Here is a 23,902-nt window from a genome sequence, read left to right on the forward strand (position 1 = left end):
TTCAACATGGTATCTGTGGGAGCCATGGTGCCTTTAGATTCCTTTCCTGGAGCCTACAAAGTGGCAGGGTCACATGGGACTTTTACCACTAACTGGACACAGGAGATTTGATTGGCTGTACAGATTTTTTAAAACAGCTGCCACCAGAGCAGAAGGATATTCACTGTGTGGTTGAAGGTAAACTGTGGCAGCCATTTTGTGGCTGCAGCCACCATCTTGTGTTAGGATTCCAAAGAGGCCTGCCAGCTCAACAGGTCAAGGGTTCCTGCCCTGATTTTTTTACACAAATTACTTAATGCCTATAGAAAGACGTCAAGAGGAAGGGTCACCTTTGCCCAGAGATGTTAATTTAACAGGGTTTTTTGTTTTTGCGGAAGGAGACCATTCAGTCCACGCATTGGCTACTGAAGGCGCTGCTGGACTACGAGGGACCGAAAAGTTAGGCGCGTGCCATTAATGCTAGTTTTGCCCTATGAACATCCTGTGATGTGGGTCCTTTGAGACACAAGTGACAACTGGAATATTTGTTCATCTTTTCATTCAATTATTAGCTGCCTTTCTACCTTCTGGCACTCCAGGCAGCTTACAATATAAATAAAATCACATTTAGAAGACCTATAAGTTTATAGGGTGGCCAAATAAAAACTAAATTAGACAATTATTTATAAGATGGCCAAATAAAAACTAAATTAGACAAATGTAGTCCTAAATGAAACTGTCTTCAGCTACCACCTGAAGACTGAAAATGAGGGGACCAGGTGCTTCTCCGTGGAGTGATTGTCCCAGAAGAGGCTGCCCCCAAAAGGTCCTTTCTTGTGTGCCCACCAAACAGGCTTCTATGACTGGTGAGACAGTCAAGAGGGCCTTTCCTTGTGATCTTGTGGGTGAGTTGCAAGCTCTTCCCAGCAGGGTGCCTGGCTACTTACTGGCTGAACCTACAAAGCCCGTGTGAATTCTGTATTCCCACCCACGGGGCTGATTTGCCCTCTCGGCCACATTTTCCCTCCAGGAATATCCCCTTAATGACCTTAAAGGGTGACAGAAGTTATTATTATTTACGTGCTTCATTCTACTCCCCACCTTTCTCCTCAATGGGGATCCAAAGCATCTGACATGCGTCTCCTCTCCCTCATTTTATCCTCACAATAACCCTGTGAGGTAGGTTAGGTTGAGAGAGATTGGTCCAAGATCATCTAGTGAACTTCGACAGCACAGCGGGAATCTGAACTCGGGTCTCCCAGTTCCAAGTCTGACGCTCTAAGGACTCTACCACACCAGCAGCAGTCTCTTATGGGCTGCAAAAGATTCCATTCCTTTGACTGGTCACTTTCAGGGCAAAAAGCAAGAGAGCTCTTTGTCCAAAGGGGGCTCCAGGAACACCCATTTCCTTGCTAACTTTGATGTGCTTTGGGGAATCTGCTACACAAAATCACCAAATCCCTCCACGGTTATGCCATCCCGTAACAAGGAATAGAGATGACTACTCATATATTACTCCACTGTGAATGTTATACTACAGAGAGGAGCCAACTAATTTCATCCCTATTGCATCGCTTTTCTTAATCCACACACCTGACAAAGTATTGTCCACACACCTGACAAAGTATACTACGTCAGACTACACAGAGAAGCAATTGAAATCCATAAGCACATGGACAATTTTAACAGAAAGGAAGAAACTATGAAAATGAACAGAACTTGGCTACCAGTGTTGAAAAATACTAGAGTCAAGACAGTGTCTAACCAGCTCCACACAAACACAGGATGACCATAGACAAAAGAAACAAAGGCCAGGATACTTCTATTCAGATGCTCCCACCAGTGACTCCTTTGCTATCTCCTGTGTTACTCCCATGCTATAGTCTTCATTAGTTACTTCATACTTCCTATTCAGATGCCCTCAACTATTGACCTGGTTGCCTTCTTTGTTACTCACAGACAATGTTTCTCCACCCACCCTGGACACTCCAACAGATATATATACTCCACTTGCTTTCCCAACATCAGATCCTCTGAAGATGCCAGCCACAGATGCAGGCGAAACGTCAGGAGAGAATGCTGCTAGAACACGGCCATACAGCCCGGAAACCACACAGCACCCAAGTGATTCCGGACGTGAAAGCCTTCGACAATATATTTTGACCAGAATTCTGCTTCAACAGAAGGAGCCTAATATTTCATGTGTGGTGGCAAAAACTTTGTTTTTCTGTGTACAAAAAAACGCTGCCTCACAATAAATAAGCATGCAGTTTCCCCACTTTGAAAAGGGGTAACACTTATCGGCATTTGTATTCCTCGTATTGACATTGTCCTTGTAATTCCTTTGTTTTTATTGTTGGCTGTTTGACATTTTATGCTGTTTCTATGTACTGTTTTCATATTGCTGGTCTATTAAAGTTAAAGTTACATTGTTCTTACACCCAAGAAACCCAAAGATCCTGCCTCCAGATCTGCATTGATTTGGCCCCAAATTCTGTTTTCAGATCTTGCTTTCCACACCTGGGTTCACACAGCTGCCAGATCTCACCACTGATCCAAGACCTTACATGAGCACAAAACACCTTGACATTTGTGGCTGGCTGCAGAGGAGCTCGCCTCTGAGAACATACAGAGTATTTCTGCTGCCCCATCTCTCTCAGTACGGATTCAGAAGTTTTATAAATATAAATAAAACTGCATTTGTAAAACACATAAAAGACACGTTTAAAATCAGCACTGGGAGGGCCAAATAAAAACTAAATTAGACAATGAAATCCTAAATAAAACTGTCTTCAGGAGTCCATCTCTCTCAGCACGGATTCGAAATTAGGATTCTGGGCAGGCTTTAATGGTTAGTTCTGGTGGGTTTTCCGGGCTGTGTGGCCGTGGTCTGGTGGATCTCGTTCCTAAAGTTTCGCCTGCATCTTTGGCTGGCATCTTCAGAGGTGTATCATAGAGGGAAGTCTGCTACACACACTGTGTTAATGCCTATAGATGCCAGCCACAGATGCAGGCGAAACATTAGGAACAAGATCCACCAGACCACGGCCACACAGCCCAGAAAACCCACCAGAACCAGCTGAATCCGGCCGTGAAAGCCTTCGACAAAACATTTTAATGGTTAGATCCATATTTTACCAGTCACAGATTTAGATGGCTGCCGTGATGAATCCAACTGTCTCTCGTGGTCCTGCCCCCCTCATATACTTCATCTGGATCCCACACTCACCGTTTTCGTGACTGGCCGATTCTGAAAGGGAGCTGCTCTCTGAATGAAAAGCTTCATCTTTTTTTTTTAATGGGGGGGGAGGGAGAAAGAAAACACATCAGTGAAAAACCAAGACTGGGTGATTAGATACATAAAATATCAAAAAGACATCGTGGGCTGTGGTGCAAAGTCTTACTTCGTGTATAAAAAGGTATTCTTAGAAGCAAGCTACAATACCCATCAGGCTCTGCCAGCATGGCCAATTAGAGGAGGCCTGGCTTCTGGACATGGCCTGCCCACCCTGGCGGAGGGAGGGGTGGCATGCAAGGGGAGGGGAGGAAGGGGTGGCCAATCGGCCATGCTGGCAGGGGCTGATGGGAATTGTAGTCCATGAACATCTGGAGTGCCATAGGTTGGCCACCCCTGTTCTAGGAAATGGGAGTCCCCCAGCAGTGCTGGGTCTTGCCAGACTATGCATGAAGAAGAAGAGTTTGGATTTCTACCCCACTTTTCTCAACCGTAAGGAGTCTCCCAAACATCTTACGACCTCCTTTCCTTTCATCTCCCCATAATAAACACCTGATGAGGTAGGTGGGGCTGAAAGAGTTCTGAAGGAACTATGACTGGCCCAAGATCATCCAGCAGGAGTGTAGGAGTGTGGAAACACATCTGGTTCACCAGATAAACCTCTGCCAATCAGGTGAATGAGTGTGGAATCAAACCTGGTTCTCCAGATTAGAGTCCACTGCTCTTAACCACTGCACCCTGCTGGCTCTTATTTTAAACTGTAATAAGCAATCCAATGTGTGATTAGGGGGAAGACAGAAGAAGAACATGGATGACCAGAGGAAAGCAGAACTAAAGACTGTTCCAGGGGCCCCCAACCTTTTTGAGTCTTCAGGCACCAACTGGAATTCTGACACAGCATGGTATGGCTGCCATAAAACATCTGCCTTTCTACCTTCAGAAAAAGGTGTTAGCATGGTTGTATATTCCTCCACCACAGAACTCAACATGCCGGACCTTCTTTGTTGCAGAATGCTCCGCCTGGGCCCTACTACCTACCAGCCATCCTCCCTCCCTCCATTTGAAAGTAAAAATACAACGAACTATAAAGGCTCTTGTACTAAAGTACCATGTTGTGAAGAAAGTGTATATATTCACACATGTTCAACAATGCACAAAATGATGGTTTTGTGAAAGGCAGAGCATAAAAATGAATGATAATTCTCATGTTCAGGATTATATTCTAACACGGAAGTCTACAATTTTCTTGACTGCTGCACTTCAACTGACCGAACTAACATCTTTATCTGAGACAGAATTTTATAGCTTCCCTCCAATCCCTTCTCGGTGGGGTTCAGAGCAAACAGCTTGCTGGTTACCTACAGGAAAAAGGATCGTAACGTCACCCTCGCTCACCGTGGTTGCTCCTCTGAGGGGCTCCTTTGCCCAGCCGCACTCGACATTCAACTACCTGGATCTCGAGCTCCCGAAGACGTTGGGCAGCATCTGCCTGGACCTGCCTCCTCCGCCGACGCTGCTCGGCGGTGAGCTCTGGGGCAACCGCCAGTCGCCGAGCAGCTTCCACTACTTGTTGCTGCAGCGCCAGCTCTTGGGCCAGCTCCTCCAGAGAAGTCGCTTCCTACAAGAGAGGAAAGACAGCTAACCTCGCTGTGCAAATCCTCTAGGCCTCCTTTGTGTGTTCATGTGTGCGCTGGCAGCTCACCTCATTCTTTACAGTAGCGGGGATCCAATAGGCAGGTGCTGGTCTCCTCCGCACAAACTGGGGTTTTTCTCCTGGCTCCAGTGGGTACTCCGGGGGCAGCTTTCCCGTCAGTTCCTGACAACGGGAGGGCAAGACAAGGAACGTTACTTAATCCTGACAGGGCGAGGAATCCAAGTTAAATGTAGGAGCGCATAATCTGTGATTCAGAGTAAAAAATTCTGCACCAAAATTCTGCGGAATTTTGCAGCCTACACACCAGCTAGGAAAAGGGGGCCTATCTTTGTGAGCTTTGCGCAAACAGGCTGTGCAACGCAACATCACGCCCAATGAATGGTGCTGGAGAGCCCCATCAAACCAAGTGTGGGTTGGGCATTGAATACTTCAAGGAGAGCTTTCTCTCATCCTGAAATTCTCAAGATTCAGGCGCTGTGTGGGCCTCCTCCACTGTGGCACCGACATTCTGAAAGTTTCTTCCCGAGGTATTTGGTTCATCGGTTCATTTTGTTCCTCGTGCTTTACCAAAGAATGAAGAGTTACCCGGTTTCCAGATCCTTCCCCAAGTAGGCTGTCTACTCATTGCCGGATTTTATTCTCCAGCTGCCCCAGGTTAACCATTGAGCAAAATAAGCATGGGTTTAGGGCCTTCAGTAAAGAGGTCCAAATATTATTAGATTATTATTTATTAAATTTATAGGCCGCCTCATCCCCGAAGGGCTCAAATAGAGGGGTTTTTTTTCCCAGTGCCTGCTTTACAGTGGACCATGGTGCAACGTTGCAGCTGAACCAGGGCCCATAAAAAGGGGGGATCACAATAAATGGAAAAAAACTAATATAATTATAGTGTTTAGAAAGTTAACAATACATTTTAATCTTGGGAATACAACAAAATTGAAATCTGGCAGCTGCCACATGGTCCACGGAGATGGAGCAACATCAGCTTGCTTTCAGAACATGTTTGGTACGACAGGACGTCAATGTGACATCACTTGCGAGTGAAGCGGGCAAGCGGCGTTCAGTCACTCACACACGTTGTAAGTAAAGGTGGGCTCACACTGGGCCAAAAATGAGGCAAGAAAGCAATGGAGTAACAGGAGTTTTCTGTCATATAAACAATGATATTTACTCATCAGAATGCATATATTTTACAGTTTACTGTTGTTTTTATTTTGAATTACATGTACAGCATATGGGGATTCCATAATCTTTTCAGTGCTTAGGGCCTCTGAAGGTCTTAATTGTTTCCAGTGGGAGCTAATAGGAGATGGGGCTACACCTTTGAGGGTCCATAACTTTGGACCTCCTGAACCAAACTTCACCAAACCTGCGTGGTATCATCAGGAGAATCTCCTAAAGATACTCTGAAAGTTTGGTGCTGCTAGCTTAACAATTGCACCCCTGATAGCAGGCACACTCCAAATTTCCCCAGATTCTCCTTTTAAATCCACCCTCTTTGGCATGGACTGAAAGGGAGAATGTGAGGTCCCCAGTTTAAACATTGAAAGTGATGCTGTTTCAGGGTGGGGGAGAATCCACCCCCAAACAGCATCACTTTCAATGTTGTTTTAACTGGGGACCCCAGATTCTCCCTTTAAGGTGGATTTAAAAGAAGAATCTGGACTCCCTAGTTTAAACACCATTGAAAGTTCAAAGATTTCCTTGGCCAAGAAGTGAGTAAGTGACATTAAACCACCTTCCTCAAGCATCATCCCCGTCCACCCACATCATCTGCAAAACGCTGCCCTGGCAGGATGTTTTGAATATGGCTGTCTAAACTATTACTTTGGCTCAGTTCGCCTGAAGCTCTCCAGGACTCATGCAGGACTAGCAAATCCCCCACCTCAGCTGCCCGTCCACCCACTTCTAGCCCCCCGTCCCGCTGCTGGGCCTCACCGCTTCTTGCATGCAGACCCGCCGCAGCTCCTTCAGGCGCAGGCTGAGCACCTGCTGAAGGGCCCGCTGCTTCTCCAGCAGCTCTTGAACCCGCTCCAGCCGGATCCGGGGGCAAAGCTCCCGCTGCAACGCCTCTGTGGGGGGGGGCGGGGGAGAGAAAGAACAGAGGGGACAATTAAGGATCAGCAGAGGTCCTCTGGCATCAGATCCTCTGAAGTTGCCAGCCACAGATGCAGGAGAAACGTCAGGAGAGAATGCTGATAGAACACGGCCATACAGCCCGGAAACCACGCAGAACCCCAATAATAGCAATGTTCCTTCAGGGGTGGAGTGAGGGGGAATTGTGCCTGGGGCGAGCGTGTGCCCTGCGCCCCTGCTATGGCGCCACCTGCCCCTGCCTCGGAATGCCCCATCCACGCTCCTGCCCCGGGGTGTGCCTGGGGCATTGCCCCCACCCCACGGGCACTACGCCACTGTGTTCCTTTCCTTAGTAAGGTTCCTTACCAAGTTTCTTGTAAATAACCAAATGAAATGCCCTTATAGCTCCCTGTGGCTGAGCACAACTCAAATACTGAGAATGTGGCAGGATCATGCCTTGATAAGTAGACATACAAATGGCGAGGGAAAAGTTTCTGGGCTTACAAGAGCTATAAATAAAAGCTAGTCCAGGGGTCTGCAACCTGTGGCTCTCCAGATGTTCATGAACTACAGTTCCCAACAGCCCCTGCCAGCATGGTCAATTGGCCATGCTGGCAGGGGCTGATGGGAATTGTAGTTCATGAACATCTGGAGAGCCGCAGGTTGCAGACCCCTGAGCTAGTCTCAGCATCCCTCCAGGTGGGGCTGTGGGGATCTCCCAGAATCACAACTGATCTCCAGATGGCAGAGAGCAGGAAATGGACGCTTTGGAGGGTGGACAATGTCATGCTGCGTCCTGCCGTCTGCAAAGCCCACCCTCTCCAGGAACTTCCCGACTTGGAGGCAGCAGGGAAGAAGAGTGGTGTCCAGGTAGCTCCTGGAAACAGGTGAGAATAATAAGAGGGAGTGCAAAAGTTACCGGAAGAGCTGTAACTGGAGGAGCTGATCAGCTGCCCCTTCATCTCCATCGCTGGGAGAGGTGGCTGGGCTTCCAAGGGGAAATCACTTTGCTCCACAACCCATCAGGCCGTCAGACGGAGGATGTCTTGGTGGGTGACTGATACAGGGAGACAAGAGAAGCCATCAGTCAGGGCAAGAAGGGAGCACCATTCCGGAGTGGAGGGGGACAGGAGCTCACCACAAGACAAGGAAAAAAGCACCGCAAGAGCAAAAAGACACGGATTCCCCGGCGTGGCTGTGCGCACACGTAAACATGATGGGCTGCAACGACGCAGGCCTTGGAGGTGCTTTGACCGAGCTGCATCGGTCCAGCCCGGCATGGGACCAAGACTGTCCTCTGTGGCCTCGGTTAAGATAAAGGAAGTGGCACCCGACGGATCCTATGGGGTCTTTCAGGAGGCTTTCCTGATCTTACAATGCTAAGGAAGGGGAGGCCACAGGGGCAGTGGTTAGGGGCAAGGATGTAGGTAAGGGTTTTTTTCTCAGGTTCGGAACCCCCCCCCCCCCCCGTTGCATGTCCAAAGCTCCACCCTCTGTTTGTGGGTTTTTTGTATTTTTAAATGGTTTTTGGCCTGCAGGGAGTGCATGTTTTAGGCTAGAGGCACCAAACTTTCAGGGATTGGTTGGGAGACTCTCCTGATGATACTACCCAGGTTTGGTGAGGTTTGGTCCAAGGGGTCCAAAGTTATGGACTCCCAAAGGGGGTGCCCCCATCCCCCATTGTTTCCAATGGGAGTTAATAGGAGATGGGGGCCATGACTTTGAGGGTCCGTAACTTTGGACCTCTTAAACCAAACTTCACCAAACCTGGATGGTTTAGAGTCTCCTAAAGATACCCTGAAAGTTTGGTGCTGCTAGCTTATCAATTGCACGCCTGACAGCAGGCATCCCCAAATTTCCCCAGATTCGCCTTTTAAATCCATCCCCTTTGGCATGAACTTAAAGGGAGAATGTGAGGTCCCCAGTTTAAACATTGAAAGTAATGCTGTTTCAGGGTGGGGGAGAATCCACCCCATAACAGCATCACTTTCAATGTTGTTTTAACTGGGGACCCCAGATTCTCCCTTTAAGGTGGATTTAAAAGGAGGGAATTGGAGACTCTCCTAGTTTAAAATATCATCATTGGAAAGTTAAGAAGGCGTGCTGTTTGGGGGTGGATTCCCAGCATCACTTGGTGACCCGCGGAGGGGGGGGGGGGGGTCAGATTTTGCACCGGGCTCCATTTTCCCCAGCTCTCTGCTCAGAGGGGAGGGCAGAAGGGGCTGCTGGCTCGGAGCCCAGCTGGTGGGGGGTGGGTGAGGGCGGGGCAGAGGAGTCTGCCATCCCTGGCCTCGGAGAGCTGCTTTTATAAGCACTGGAACTGGGGGCAGGGCTTGGGGAGGCGTGGCCATGCCCCAGGGGCGGGTGGGGGCATGGCCCCTCCCTTCGAACCCCCCTATAAAAAATCTATACCTATGTCCCTGGTTAGGGGTCAGGCTAGGATCTAGGAGCCCTGAGTCTGAATCTCCACTTGGCCACGAAAACATGCTGGATGGCCTCTGGCCAATCACATAGATCCAGTTTAACCTACCTCACAGGGTCGTTAAACGGAGGGGAAGAGAACGACTTAAGCCAGTTCGGGTCCCCACTAGGCAAAAAAGGGAAGTATAAATGAAGTAAGCACGAAAAGTAAACAGCATTTTCCACTGCTGACAACTAGCTAGCTGGTTAGAGATTAACCTCTCCTTTTCTTGCCCTCCTGCCGCAGGGCAGCTGGTGTTTCACTCTGATTCAGCCTCCAAATGCTCCCAGACTACGCATTGCTGGTGGGGGCTATTTTGCCGGCTGTGGAGCAAACTTTTCTTAGCTTCTTGCCTACCCAGATATTGGGGACCTTAAATTTGACAGGTGGACCGGAAGGATCTGGATTTTAGACCCCCTAGTTCTGGAAAAATCCAGAATCGGCAGTGTGAGTGAACCGTTGAGCTCTTGGAAACAGCCTCCCTCTTATCTTTTGCTTCTCGAGAGTCTTTCTTTCATTTCCTTTTTTATCTCATCAGCATTACTTGAGGAATGCATCAGACCATAACTGCAGATCCATTGTAGTTATTTTTAAAATATTCTTCTGCTATTACTGTTAACTCTCTTTTTTTCCCCTGTAATCTTTTTTGGACAAAATAAAAGTTATTTGAAAAAAAATGCTGGGCAGCTTGGCCAGCCCCACCAAGAGGAGCTCCGGATGACTCGGACCACCTGCTGGATTCGTGGCCCCCAAACTGACAGGTCAGCAGACATCTTGCAGGCCGACTCTCCCACCACCAAGGCCTGAACTGGTTACTCAAACTAGTCCCCGTAGACCACAGGTGTCCAACTCCGGTGCTTCAGATGTTCACGGACTACAATTCCCATCAGCCCCTGCTTGCATGGCCAAGGGGCTGATGGGAATTGTAGTCCATGAACATCTGAAGCGCCAGAGTTGGGCACCCCTGTCGTAGACCCTTTGAAAGCTTCAGTGAGGGCCAAACCCTCAGCCTGTGAGGCGTCTCCAATGGTGTCTTACAGGCGTGGGCTCACTCCTGGCTGTTGTGGCTAACTCCGACTAAGAACCATGTGACCAGCTTATGCCACAATCAGCCTGAGGGTGCCCACGGAGGGGGGTCTTTTCAGGTGGATTGTGGGGGCATGACCTTTAGGGGCCAGAATCCCCATAAAGCTGCCATACGTTTTGGAAGTCCCTGCAATCTACGGCACGTGCCCAGACAGGAAGGACGCCTGGCTCTCTGAATGCACACAGAGCCCCTCCGCAGGGGTGTACTCTAATCTGGAAAACTGGGTTTGGTTCCCCACTCTAGCACTTGAGCAGCAGACTCTTATCTGGTGAACTGGATTTGTTTCCCACTCCTACACTGAAGCCCGTTGGGTGACCTTGGGCTAGTCACTGTTCTTCTGAACTTTCACAGTCCCACCATCTCGCAAGGTGTCTGTTGCAGGGAGAGGAAGGGAAAGGGGTTTGTAAGCTGCTTTGAGACGCCTTTAAAGTACAGAACAGCGGGCTACAAAGCCAAACTCTTCTTCTCCTCAGGCCCCTTCCGCACATGCAGAATTCACATTTGTTTGAAAGCGGATTTTGCTATTCCACACAGTTGCAAACTGCATTGAAAGTGGATTGAAAGTGGATTGTTCTGCACGTGCGGAAGGGCCTTCGGAACAGGCAGGTTGAGAGACTCTGTCCCCTTCTCTTCCGGCTATATCACTACGATGTTATCTTTGACCTCATAAGCTTGCCATTCCAATTCCCAATAGGGACAATTTGGGCAACTTCCGGCACTGGGAACATTGAAGTCCACTGGATTGAAGGAATGGCCTCTGTTTAGCAGGGATCGGCTGATACCTCAGCAAAACCGAGAAGTGGGACAGGGCGAATGCAGCAGCAAATATCACTTCACGCCACTCACTCCAGGCACCTGGTAATTGCAGGTACCCGGCCTCTGAACATTTAGTCAACTGGTTTTTAATGGGCTGTTTCGCATGCATGTTTTCAAGCCTGTGGCGTGCCAAGCCCTTCTGGGAGAGCGCTCGACATGTAAATAAGCATTTGCAGGTATTAAGTTGATTGGTCTCATTTAGAGCTTCCTTAATACAGGCTATCTTCCTCCAGAGGAAAGCGGAACCCGGAGGGGAAGAATACGTGCAGAGAAATATCTCGTTTCCACCTCACCTTCGTGAGTCTGCTGCTCTGAGTGTAAGAATCCTCCCTTTGGTCCTCACAACAACTTTGCAAGGTAGCACAGATGGAAAGAAAAAAATGACTGGACTGAGGTCAGCGGTGAGCTTTGAGGTGAAGTGGGGATTTGAACTTGGCTCTGCCTGGTCCTGATCTAATATTTGCTGCACCTGTTCCTGGTTCAACTGCATGCAGCCGCCTGCCTTCCTCACCTGAGGCTGACTCACGGGACAAGGAGGCCAAAGGATCCCAGTCCCACATTTTGTCTCTCTGCTCCAAGCCGACAAACAACCCCCCCAAACACGGCCCAGTGGGAAGTCCGGGGGCAGCAGAGAGACTGGCTGTTTCTGGGCAGGGGCCAAGGCCGACAGCTGCTTCCCAGCGAGACCAGAGCCAGGGCCAAGCCCTGCTGGAAAACAGTTATGTAACTAACCCTAGTCTCAGAAGAGATCAGGGCAGCTCTCCACAAATCACGCCGCAAACAACACCCCTTTCAGGTAGGGCAGCCTGATTTCATAAGTCAGCACGGTTCAGTGAATCAGAATGCCGATGCTGCATTTGGTGTGCGTGTGGGGTGGGGGGGGAGTGCCTCCAAGTCCCAGCTTCCTTATAGCGACCCCCAGGGAATTCTTAGGGGGCCTCCCACCCATCCAAGCACTAACCAGGCCGACCCTGCTTAACTTCCGAGATCTGACGAGATTGAACGAGCCTGAGCCAGAGATGTTCACAGGTGGTCTGCCATTGCCTGCCTCCGCACAGCAACCCGGGACTTCCTCTCTGGTTTCCCATCTAAGAACTAGCCACGGCCGACCTGCCTTCGCCGCTGAGAGCCAACAAGATCGGGCCATCCCGGCTAGCCCATTCAAGCCAGGGCTCTTTCCTGCTGCCCCACCACATTTGCAAAGAAGGCAGAACTAAAGGCGAGCCCAGGCACCACCAACGCACGCACAATTTCTGCCCCTTGCAGAGCAGAGTCGGCTCAGCTGAACTCCAGTGCAGGGACTAGAAAGGAGGGGAAATATCGACAGATTTTCATCTCTGCCGCCGGCATTTTTTCCAAGCTCCTGAAACTACAGCAGCCAATTCCTCTTCCATGACTGTTCAGTGCCGATACCTCCCCTCCCCACCCCTCCCAGCTTCGGCCACGTGCCTATTCTCAGGCAACAGATCGTGGACTCGCCTCCGTGGGCCGTGGCAGCAGAAGGCAGAGCTGCGTGTCGCCGTTGGTAATAACAACCTGCGCCAGGCCGATCTGCCCAGGCCGCACACGACACAAACGTCAACCTGTGTGCTTCTGACCTCACTGCAAATGTTTGCCTGAAACATAACTGAACGGGTGGAGGCAGAAGTTTCAGCTGGTGGATCCAGCTCTGGGTTGAGGGGTAACAAGAGCCCGCTGGTGGCAGAAAGGGCCATCAAGTCACAGCTGATGTATGGTGACTTTGAAGGGTTTTCAAGGTAAGGGACATTTGGAAGTGGTGGGCCAGTGCCTGCCTCCGAGGCTGGACTGAGGTCACCCAGCAGACTTCATTTGGAAGAATGGGGAATCGAACCCGGGGAACTTAACCACTACACCACGCTGGGTCTCAACAAGAGGACATTCAGGGACCGCATTACAAAGAAATACAGATTTGCAGCGTTAGAAAAAGCAGGAAAAGGTACAGGACAGGGAACTGTTGCCCTTCTGATCCTTTTCCAATTCTTTTTCAGCAGAAACATTGAAATTTGGGGGGGGGGGGGGATGGGGAAAAAACCCCTCCCATGCATTCTCTTTTGAAATGAGTGGAATGCGTTTTTACAATGACTCAACAGTGTAATCGCAAGCACAGTTCTTCCAGTACGAGCCCACTGAAATTAAAAGGCTTAGATGGACCTGACTCTCTTTAGCATTACACTGTTAGTCACTCAAAATCCATTGTCCGAAGCTTTGGTTTAAAACGTAACACAATCCGCTGCATTAGATAATGATCGCTGCTGCGTGTGCTGTTGACGTACACAATATTTTCAAGGAGGTGTTTTTATTTGTTGAACTACAACTAATTTTGTCCTGAAGTTAGCAGTAGGCTGTATCACGGGCGCATTTGAAAAGTTTTACGTTTTCAATATTATAAAGTTTCACTTGCTATACAAACATGCTACAGTTGTGCTGCTGTGACCGTATGAAATTGTCTCGGTCCAAATATCACGCTTTGTTTTGTTCACAAAAGAATTTCCCCCCTTGGTTTTCAACTGTTTATTGTTTCCTACCGGTTGGATGCCAAAAACGAAGAATCAGGAACTAAGGAAGCAAAAAGATACAGCAGTTCGCAGTTCTTGCTCTCCGCTTGTAGAAAACTAAAGGCATTTATATTCTTTAATTTCATAAACAGGCCAAGTGCTACAATTTGCTATGCTAACTTATAATGGAGTCATTTTATGTTGTTCCAGCAGTACAATAAATTTGGGGTTAGCAAGTAATTTATAAATATATATATTTTTTAAACTCCCAAATATTTATTTTTCTTCCTGGGAAAAATATAAGTCCCGAAATTGTGTGGTCCCCCCCCCCCCCATGGCTTTGAAATTTCTGCAAATTTTATATTTTTAATTGGGGGGGATATAAAGTGTGGGGCATGCCCTAAAAGCAGTGGTGGCGAACCTTTGGCACTCCAGATGTTATGGACTACAATTCCCATCAGTCCCTGCAATTGGCCATGCTGGCAGGGGCTGATGGGAATTGTAGTCCATAACATCTAGAGTGCCAAAGGTTCGCCACCATGGCCCTAAAGCCTTCCACTTGATAGGCATTCATCCTTTGCCTTCACATTCTTGCAGAGGATTGTGGGGGAGTGGAGGGGATGCTTTCATTTTAAGCAGGCAAGATGTCCTGCACAAAGCTGAAATGCAAAACGTGTGGGGCCCTTCCCAGATGTCCAGTATTTAGCTCCACTGAATCATCATTCCCCAGACCCCCTGCCCATCTCACCCCTGTATCAATGAGGGCTGGAAGCATGCCTCATTTTCTCTTAAACAAATGCAGCACACAATCTCGAATGTCAAACTGTATGCTCAGAATCACACACTGTAGTTGCACAACAAGGAGACACGAGAAGAACCTAAGTGTAAGCTAACAGCCATGCTGCAATGGACACAGGCCGTGGGATCTGGTTTGGGAATCTGGTTAAGGCCTTGAGCGATCTGCGGCCTTCATAACTTTGGGACTGCATCTCCGTTCTTCCAGTGATAACCACTTGGTGGCCCCAAGGACATTTGGCTGGCCTCAACCACAGCCAGGACTTTTGAGACCTGTTGGAACTCCTTGCCACATGATACAAGGGTTCTGCAGGAATTCAAATCAATTTTGCAGGGCCCGTAAGCCAGAAATGTTCTGCCGGGCCTTTGGCTGAAGCAACCGTGGGTCTGATGCATCTTGCTGGCCTCCCGAGTTTCATCTTCCCCTCCTAATAGTTAGGACTGAATATATAATAGAACAGGGTTGATAGTTAGAATCTCGGCTTCTTTGGAGATCTATTTTAGTCGCCATCTTATATTTAAGAACAGCTCATTTTTATTTTGGGTTGGCTCCAACTAGTTTTTCTGCCGGTGAAAAAGGAAAGAGCGGCGTTCCTCTGACCACCCCAAAAGGGCTACACTCTGGATCTGTTGTTAAGTCGCCCTGAGCCCTTCGGGGGAGGGCGGGGTATAAATCAAATAAATGAAATGAAATAAATGAAATAAGACCTGCCCAGAGAAAAGCCGTAAGAAGAGGAGTTTGGATTTATATCCCCCCTTTCTCTCCTGTAAGGAGACTCAAAGGGGCTGACAATCTCCTTTCCCTCCCACCCCCATAAACACCCTGTGAGGTGGGTGGGGCTCAGAGAGCTCCAAAGAACTGTGACTAGTCCAAGGACACCCAGCTGGCATGTGTTGGAGGGCACAAGATAATCTGGTTCATCAGATAAGCCTCCACAGCTCAAGTGGCAGAGCAGGGAATCAAACCCAGTTCTCCAGGTTAGAGCACACCTGCTCTTAACCACTACACCATGCTGGCAGGGATTGTAATAAGGAGGGGGATTCGGTGAGACTGAATGACTACATTTGTCCTCATGATGTTCCCACCACATACTAAGGCCCCTTCCGGACATGCAGAATAATGCACTTTCAATCCACTTTCAGAAGTGGTTGCAAGTGGATTTTGCTATTTTGCACAACTGCAAAGTGGATTGAAAGTGCATTATTCTTCCTGTGCGGAAGGGGCCTAAGTTGCCATTGTTTCCAATTTACAAAAGATGGGAACGGAGACAGCCAAAGTTGAGTTGTAAACACAAGCCTGCTGAATTTAACATTCTTTGCTGCTGGCTTATTCTTACAAGCTATGGGTGTTTTGGGAGACAATCGGGCAAACTTCAGGCCAACCTGGAGGGGAGTGTCTGGCAGGCTGGACAAAATGGTATTTTTATAAGCTGGAACTGTAATGCATCAGCAGAGTTCAGCAGGCGGGGCCCTTCCCCGGAAATCCTTGCAACACCTGGGTCACGTCATCTTGGCGGGTAGCCGACGGCAAAGGTTCACCTAATCTCCAGACAAGAGTCAAAGCGGGCAGGACTCAACACATCCTCCTCCCAGGGACCCAAGGTAGCAATTTCCTACACCCCCGCCCGTTTGCCTCAGCAACCATTAATTCCCAACTGGGATTCCTCTCCGCAGAAGAACCTAGGAATTCGGGTTTATAATTATGATTTTGTTCAAGAGACAAGGCTCTTCAAACCCTTGGACACAATTGCAGTGTTCCCGGACTCCCTCCTGATAATCAGAAACAGTCGGCAAAGGTAGTGCCTCTGAGCATATGCTAACAGCCTTTCTGCCTCCCCCAAGGAAACACAATCAGTCTCGGCACATCTGAGATGTTGGGGAAAGGGGTCTTCCACACCACAGCAACAGAGTTGCCAGCAGGTTTAGATCTAGCTCTTTGCCAGTCAGAACTGGTGCCAAGAGTGGTGGGCTCTAATCTGGAGAACCGAGTTGGATTTCTCAACTCCTGCACATGAGGCCTGCTGGGTGACCTTGGGCCAGTCACAGTTCTCTCAGAACTTCCTAAGCCACACCTGCCTCACAAGGTGTTTGTTGCAGGGAGAGGGAGTTTGTAAGCCACTTTAAGACTCCTTGTGGTTGAGAAAAGCGGGGTATAAATCCAAACTCTTCTTCTATTTTGGAGCCTGACCCTTCTCTAACCCCTATGCTCTCTTGCCCTCCCAGAGAGGGGTCAAACCCAGCCGTTACATTTCCCAGCAGGCCACTATTAGTTGACCCACAGAGCAGCAATATGATGAAAAAGCAGAGAACAAATAAGAAAATCTGTACAATATCACTCGGAAACCAGCAGCGAACAGCCCCGCCTCTGGGCCAGACTTTCAACATTTTGTTTCCAGTGAAGAGGTTGAAAAACAAAACGAAAACATTGTTTTAGAAATCCCTGCTAGAGAGCAGGAATGCTAAAACAGATTTCGTGCAAATTTACATCTAGAGCCCCCCCCCCCATACATGATCTTTTTATGCAGGGGGGGCAAAAAATCCTTCACCCCACAACAGATTTTGCCGGTGGGATCTGGCAGCGGGAGCCAAATCCGGGTTTCAAAGCTGCCGTAAAGAGTCTGTGGTGTTGGAAGAGAATGTTACGGGTATCATGGACTGCCAACCCCCCCCCCCCCCAAAAAAGTCAGTGGGTTCTAGATCAAATCAAGCCTGAACTCTCCCTAGAAGCTAAAACAACTAAACTGAATGTTGTCGGACTTTGGTCACGTAATGAGAAGTTGAGAGTCAGTACTGCTAGGAGAGGCTAAAGGCAGAAGGAAAAGGACCCAACAGGAGATGGACTCATTCGAAGTTTGCAAGACCTGAGCGAGGCTGTTAACATTTTGGCATTTTGAAGGTCATTCATTCACTGGGTCGCCATGAGCGGGAAGCGACTTGACAGTACTTTACACAAACGCACACCCAGGGAATCTGGGGGAAGAGAGGGTCTTTGGACCGCAGTTTCCCCTTCTGCAAAATGGGGAGGCTACTGGCTCAGCACCAGACCCTAAACTTTGCATACAGGAAGTCCCAGGGTCCCTGGAGAGCAGCACTAGACCCTAAACTTTGCATACAGGAAGTCCCAGGGTCCCTGGAGAGCAGCACTAGACCCTAAACTTTGCATACAGGAAGTCCCAGGGTCCCTGGAGAGCAGCACTAGACCCTAAACTTTGCATACAGGAAGTCCCAGGGTCCCTGGAGAGCAGCCGCCAGTCTGAGGAGACAGGACTGAACTTGATAGGCAAAGGCGAAGGCTGCCTTCACTCTGAGGGCTTTTACCGAAAGCCCGGCTAGCAAAGCATTTAACACGTATGTTAATAATATTTAATAATCCTGCAAGGCGGATGAGCAGACCCACGGCTCTCTCCACCTTGCAAGTGAGCAGATGAGAGGGCATGAGTTACCCATGACCTTGGGAAGCAGGATTCGAACTCAAGGCTCACCCCCTCAACGCTCATTCTCTTCGCTGAGATGCCGTCCCAACAGTCTGTGTTTTTTGGTCATCAAGTCACAGCTGACTTGTGGAGCCGTTGTAGGGTTTTCACGACAAGAGTGTTCGGGGGGGGGGGTGTCTGCCCTCGCCTGCCTCTGGAGGAGGCCCCTGGAGGTCTCCCATCCAAATACTGGCCCTGGTGGCTGGCTGGCCCGAGGTCACACAGCAAATTCCCATGGCAGCGTGGGCATTCGAACCCAGGCTTCCCAGAACCTACTCCAACCCCTACAGGATGCTGGCTTTTGCTGGGTGAGGAGATGAGAAGCAATGAGTTGCTTCCAAGGGAAGTGGAATTTGAACCCGGGACTCTCCACTTCAAAGCTACTGTGCAGTCCCAACAGTACATGCAACTAATCATCAGCCTGAATTCTGGGGCAGTGGATTCCCCCCCCACACACACACTATTAGCATACTCCTAACCACTTTAGAAGGGGGTCTCTCCCCCTTCCCCTCCCTTCCGGCTGGTGAGCAGGGACCCCTCCTCAACGGGAAAATTCTGCTACAAAAAGGGTCAAATATTCAACCCGCACCCAAATGTCCCCAAGGAGTCCCAGCCCCCCAAAACACAAGTAAGGGGGGTGGGGACTAGAGGGCAGGGAGACCCCAACCCTTACAGCACAGCCCCGGCGAGAAACGCGAGCCCAAACTTAATACGCCCGCAGACCACCCAACCGCCTCCTCCATCCCCCCGGCTCCGTCCCCTTCGCCCTCCAACCTCGGACCGCCAAAGGTTCGGTTCCCCGCGAAGCCCGTCGATTCGGAGTCACTCCGCCTGGGAGGCTAGCGCTGCCCTTCCCCTGTCCAGAGCCCCGCCTGGCTTCGCAGCCGCGCCCCGTCGCCCCCCGCCCGGACTGCTCAGCAAAGTTGCCCGGACTTCTTTCGGGGGGGGGGGGCAGCCAAGCCCGGAGCGCCCCCTTCCTCACCTGCCTCCCTCCCTCCGTCCGGACAGCAAGCGCAGCGACGCCCCCGGCCCGGCCCGCTCCAGCGCCGGACCAAAGCGGAGTGGCGGAGAGGCGCCCCGCGGTGGCCAGCCCGCCCGCCCGGCGGAGGAGAAGGAGGAGGAAGGGCCGCCTGCCCGCCCCTTTTAACCCCCGCCTCGCCAGCAGCTCGCCCAAGGTCCGGCCGCCCGCTCGAAGGACAGGGTAGGGGCGGGCGCTTGAGCAGACCCCGTTTTCAAAGCCTCGCCCCGCGTTGAAAAACTCCCCGCAGCTAGAAAGCCAGCCGGGCAGCGGACGCGTCCTTCCCTGAAGCGCTACCTTTCTGCTTGCGAGGCATTTTGTATTTGAGGGGGCGCGCAGAGCATCTGCCACCCACTGAGCGAGGCATTCATGCCCACCGTTTCCACCAGCGCCTCAATATTGCTCCATCGGCATCTTTTGACAGGTGTCAGTCACAAAAGGAGAGGCGGGGAGCCCCCTGAGTCCTTTGACCCGGGCGCCAGGGAGGGGTTTCAGGCAAAGATCTGGGGGTTCCGGTCCTCCTCTGCCCTGAAGCTCTCTGGCTGGCCTTGGGCCACTTCCACAGCCTCAGACCTGCCTCACAGGGTTGTTGTGACCGTCAAATGAAGGACACAGCGAACGCCACTCTTGAGTCCCTTGGAAGAAAGGGCTCTTTTAAAAACGGACTTGGTAGACTGCATACATCCCAGACGTATGGGTGACAGCAGGAAAAGGCACTCTGCACGTGCTCAGAGAGATGCTCACTTTCTAGACGACCCCAGCCGCTCCGCCTGGCAACCAACCCCCCATTCAGGTAGAGGACGTGCTCACCTTAAGCAGGAACCAGCAGCAAATCCGCCCTGCCCACAAGCGAGGCAGGATCATGAGACACATGACTAATAATCGAAGCACACCGGCCCCAGCCAAAGTCTCGTACCTGCACACACACCATATGAGTCACTCAGGGTCCAGCGGGCAACAAGTTCACCTGGAAGTTACGCACACACACACGGCAACACACTGCCTTATTATGCCCCAAGTGAGAAATGCAAACACGCCAGACAGAAAACGGCACCAAAACCGCACACACCCAGCACGAGCGCAACTTCCAAGTCAGGCGTGGAGGTCTGGAACGGCATCAGATCTACAGACAGAGAGCAGGGCCTTCTGGAGGAAATGGCTTCCGTGGAGGATCCACTCTATGGTATTATGTCCCGCACTCCACCCGCAAATCCCAACCTAGAATTGGCAATCCAAAATGCACACATACAAATTCTCAAGTTTAGGTTTCTTTCTGCAAAAATCGAGTACACGAATCTGCGTTGCGGCAGGATCCTCTAAAGACGTTTCCCCCCCTTTTTGAAACAGATACGCTGAGAGTAGTTTTTTGGACCACATGGAAGGATCCGGACCATTTAATCTCTCTGTGACGTTGCTTATCCTTATTATGGGGCACGGGTGGAATTCTGCATGACGCCATTGCAGGCAGAGGCATATTTTGGACGGCTCTCCCACACAAAACGCTACCAGGATATACCACACCAGAGAGATGGAAACTGCGATATGCTTGCTTACTACATTTATGGAGAGTTCTTACTTGTAGGAGCAATTTTTCAAAAAGGACTCTCCTACAGAGTAGTTGAAGTGGTGCAGCCCTAGGTATGCCACCTCATTCTGTGTTATCTCAGGCCTGGTCTACAACCTGCAGAATGACACCTGAAGCCCTCGGCCATACTACTTCCAGCAACAGGTAGACACAATTTTTGAGTGCTTCCTTGATTTAAAAGGAAATACTCTAGCAAGAAGAAAAGTAGCAGGTCAAGGGCAAACAATCCCAGCCCAGTCTGTTTCCTGTTGCGCTAGTTTTCTACATGAAATGTATGCAACGCACACCCCGAGAATAATTAAAAATACAACTTTCTCTTCTTGCAAACTGAAGCGAAATCAGATTTAAATTGATTTTAAAATTTAAAAAACTCTAGTGAGAGGAAAAGTAGCAAGTCAAGGCCAAATGATTCCAGCCCAATGTGTTCCCTGCCAAGCTAGTTTTCTACATGAAACGTATGCAACACACACACACACACACACACACACACACACACACACACACACACACACACACACACACAGAGAGAGAATAATTAAAAATGCAACTTTCTCTTCTTGCAGTTCAAAGTGAAATCAAATTTAAATTGATTTAAAAAGAAAACAAAAACTCTAGCAAGAAGAAAAGGAGCAGATCAAGGCCAAATGATTCCAGCCCATTGTGTTCCCTGCCAAGCTAGTTTTCTACATGAAACGTATGCAACACACACACACACTGAATCATTAAAAATGCAACTTTCTCTTCTTGCAGTTCAAAGTGAAATCAAATTTAAATTGATTTAAAAAGAAAACAAAAACTCTAGCAAGAAGAAAAGGAGCAGATCAAGGCCAAATGATTCCAGCCCATTGTGTTCCCTGCCAAGCTAGTTTTCTACATGAAACGTATGCAACACACACACACACTGAATTATTAAAAATGCAACTTTCTGTTCTTGCAATCTGAAGAGAAATCTATGGCACCAGCTCACGACAACGTTACCATCGCTTTGTGTTCTGCGAACTGACCTGGGGTTGACTTTACATTTTTGTGGAGACCCCATGCAGCACCCAGACTGTGCGGCATTAATCCAGGTAATGTGTAGACCAGCGGCTTAAACCAAGCCACCTGAAGACCCCGTTCCTTCCAAAGGAGCCAGTGTCAAAGGATGCTTTGCAAAGTAGGGGTTAATTTGACAGGCTGGGACTTTCTGCCTCTCACCCCTGTGTCCTGAACAGATGGTACAGCCCAGCTCTAGGTGCTGCCGTGTTTGTCTTTGGCTGAGATGAGATCAGATTCCGCACATTCCTGGCTCCCTGCCTGCAGGTAAAAGACTGGAAGAAAGACAGGCAAGCCAGCCCCTCCCCCCCACCCCCAAGCCCTCTTGCTTCTTCATCTTCCAGCGACACCATGTGGCCGCTCTGCTCCCTTCATGGGCAAGAGCTGGAATAGTAAGAATCACTTTGAATGAGGAGGAGGAGGAGGAAGAAGAAGAAGAGGAAGAAGAAGAAGAAGAAGAGGAGGAGGAGGAGGAGGAGGAAGAAGAAGAAGAAAAAGAAGAAGAGGAAGAGGAAGAAGAAGAGGAAGAAGAATAATTCATATCCCACCTTTCTATCCTGAAAGGTCACTGAAGGTATCTCACAAACTCCTTTCCTTTCCTCTCCCCACATCAGACACCTGGTGAAGCTGGTGGGGCTGAGAGAGTTCTGAGAGAACCGGGACTATCCCCAGGTCACCCAGCAGGAATGTAGGAGCAGGGAAACAAATCCAGTTCACCAGATTAGAGTCTGCCGCTCATGTGGAGGAGTGGGGAATCAAACTGAGTTCTCCAGATTAGAGTCCATCTGCTCTGAACCACAACGCCATGCTGGAAGGGTTAACATCAGGCTAGAATCTGGGAGTGACAGACACACAAAAAATGGATTAGTACGACCAGTGAGCTGCTAATGATGATGAAGTTGTGCTGAAGGGGCACCTGAACAGAACTATCTCATAAATCACCTTTATGTGTGCGTGTGTTTTGTTTCTTGATCATTTTCATATAACTAAATCCTAGTATATACGCGTAATCTCTAATCAATACTCTACAAGCGTACAGATGTATCTTAAAATAAGGTTTGTTTTCAATTTCTTGAGTTGTCTCGGTGTAGTATTATTAGATGTATCTGTATGACGGTTGTATTGATTAGAGATTATGTATCTGTGCTAGGATTCAGTTATATGAAAATTATCAAGAAACAAAAGACACATAAAGGTGATTTATGAAACAATCCTTTTCAGGTGCCCTTTTTGGGACCATTTCATTAAAATCTGGGCATTGCAGGTTTGAATCCCCCTTCATGCCTGTGCCTGACGGTTGGGGGTTGGCGGGCATTTGTAAAGGGAACGGCGTTGCTTTATTCTCTGCTGGTGTCCAGCTCTCACACTGTCCTTTGCCTGAAGAGCCGATCTTCCCGGCCTGCCAGATGTTTGTAACTCATGTCTACCAGCTCCATGCTGCTCCAGACAAAATAATATCCAACCGAGGCAGCCAGTTCGTAACACGGTTTTGGTGCCATTTCCTTAAGCTACTAGGCACGGAGCAAGCCCTCTTCTCAGCGTATCACGCGGCAACCGACGGCCAGAGTGAGTACACCAATGCTACTCTGGAACAATACTTGCGCTGTTACATCAATTATCACCGGCATGTAGAAGTTAGGCCTCTCTCTGTGATTTGTTTTGATTTCAGGACCCCAATGAACTAAGCTCTTGCAAAAGAACTGAGTTCAAATTACACAAAAAAAGTTCTTGGACTAAACAGAGATGCAAAGACAGAGAGGATAAATCCTCCCAGTAGCTTTCGTTGCCACTGAGCATGAAACGGAGGATTCAAGCAGCAGTTTTCCCTTGGCCTAATCCCAGCACCACCACCACTCCCTCCTGTGCTGCCAGAGGGTTTTTTTTCAAAAAAAAACTGGCAAACAACATATCTTGACAGTGTTATACTGTTATAACGATCCATCTGCCAGATCCTCTGGATTCCCAGCTTTCTTGTCTTTTTTTAAAAAGTAAGTGTCCAGCCCCTTTCATTGTAGAGATATAAGGGAAAAGGTATGTCTCTGAATTGAAAAGAACTAGACTTTTGTTGTTGTTGTTGTTGTTGTTAAGGAAAGCTGGGAATTAGAGAAACCAGCAGAGGGGCTCTTATAATCCTACTGTGATATTACCACTACTGTGTCAATTACCATTTTT

The 23,902-nt window shown here is 49.2% G+C and overlaps 1 protein-coding gene across 1 annotated transcript in view; it reads right to left on the bottom strand.

Annotated features, from left to right (window-relative positions):
- The window catches only part of CCDC120 (coiled-coil domain containing 120), a 29,426-nt gene extending 10,457 nt beyond the window's left edge, over window positions 1-18,969 (bottom strand). The window contains 6 exon segments of the mRNA XM_048490821.1: window positions 3,209-3,265; window positions 4,610-4,832; window positions 4,917-5,030; window positions 6,807-6,940; window positions 7,864-8,001; window positions 18,867-18,969. Of these exon segments, the coding sequence (XP_048346778.1) occupies window positions 3,209-3,265; window positions 4,610-4,832; window positions 4,917-5,030; window positions 6,807-6,940; window positions 7,864-7,912 (577 nt within the window). The 5' untranslated portion in view covers window positions 7,913-8,001; window positions 18,867-18,969.
- Window positions 18,970-23,902: the final 4,933 nt, after the last annotated feature.

This window comes from Sphaerodactylus townsendi, linkage group LG03 (genome assembly GCF_021028975.2).
Source record: "Sphaerodactylus townsendi isolate TG3544 linkage group LG03, MPM_Stown_v2.3, whole genome shotgun sequence".
NCBI lineage: Eukaryota > Metazoa > Chordata > Lepidosauria > Squamata > Sphaerodactylidae > Sphaerodactylus > Sphaerodactylus townsendi.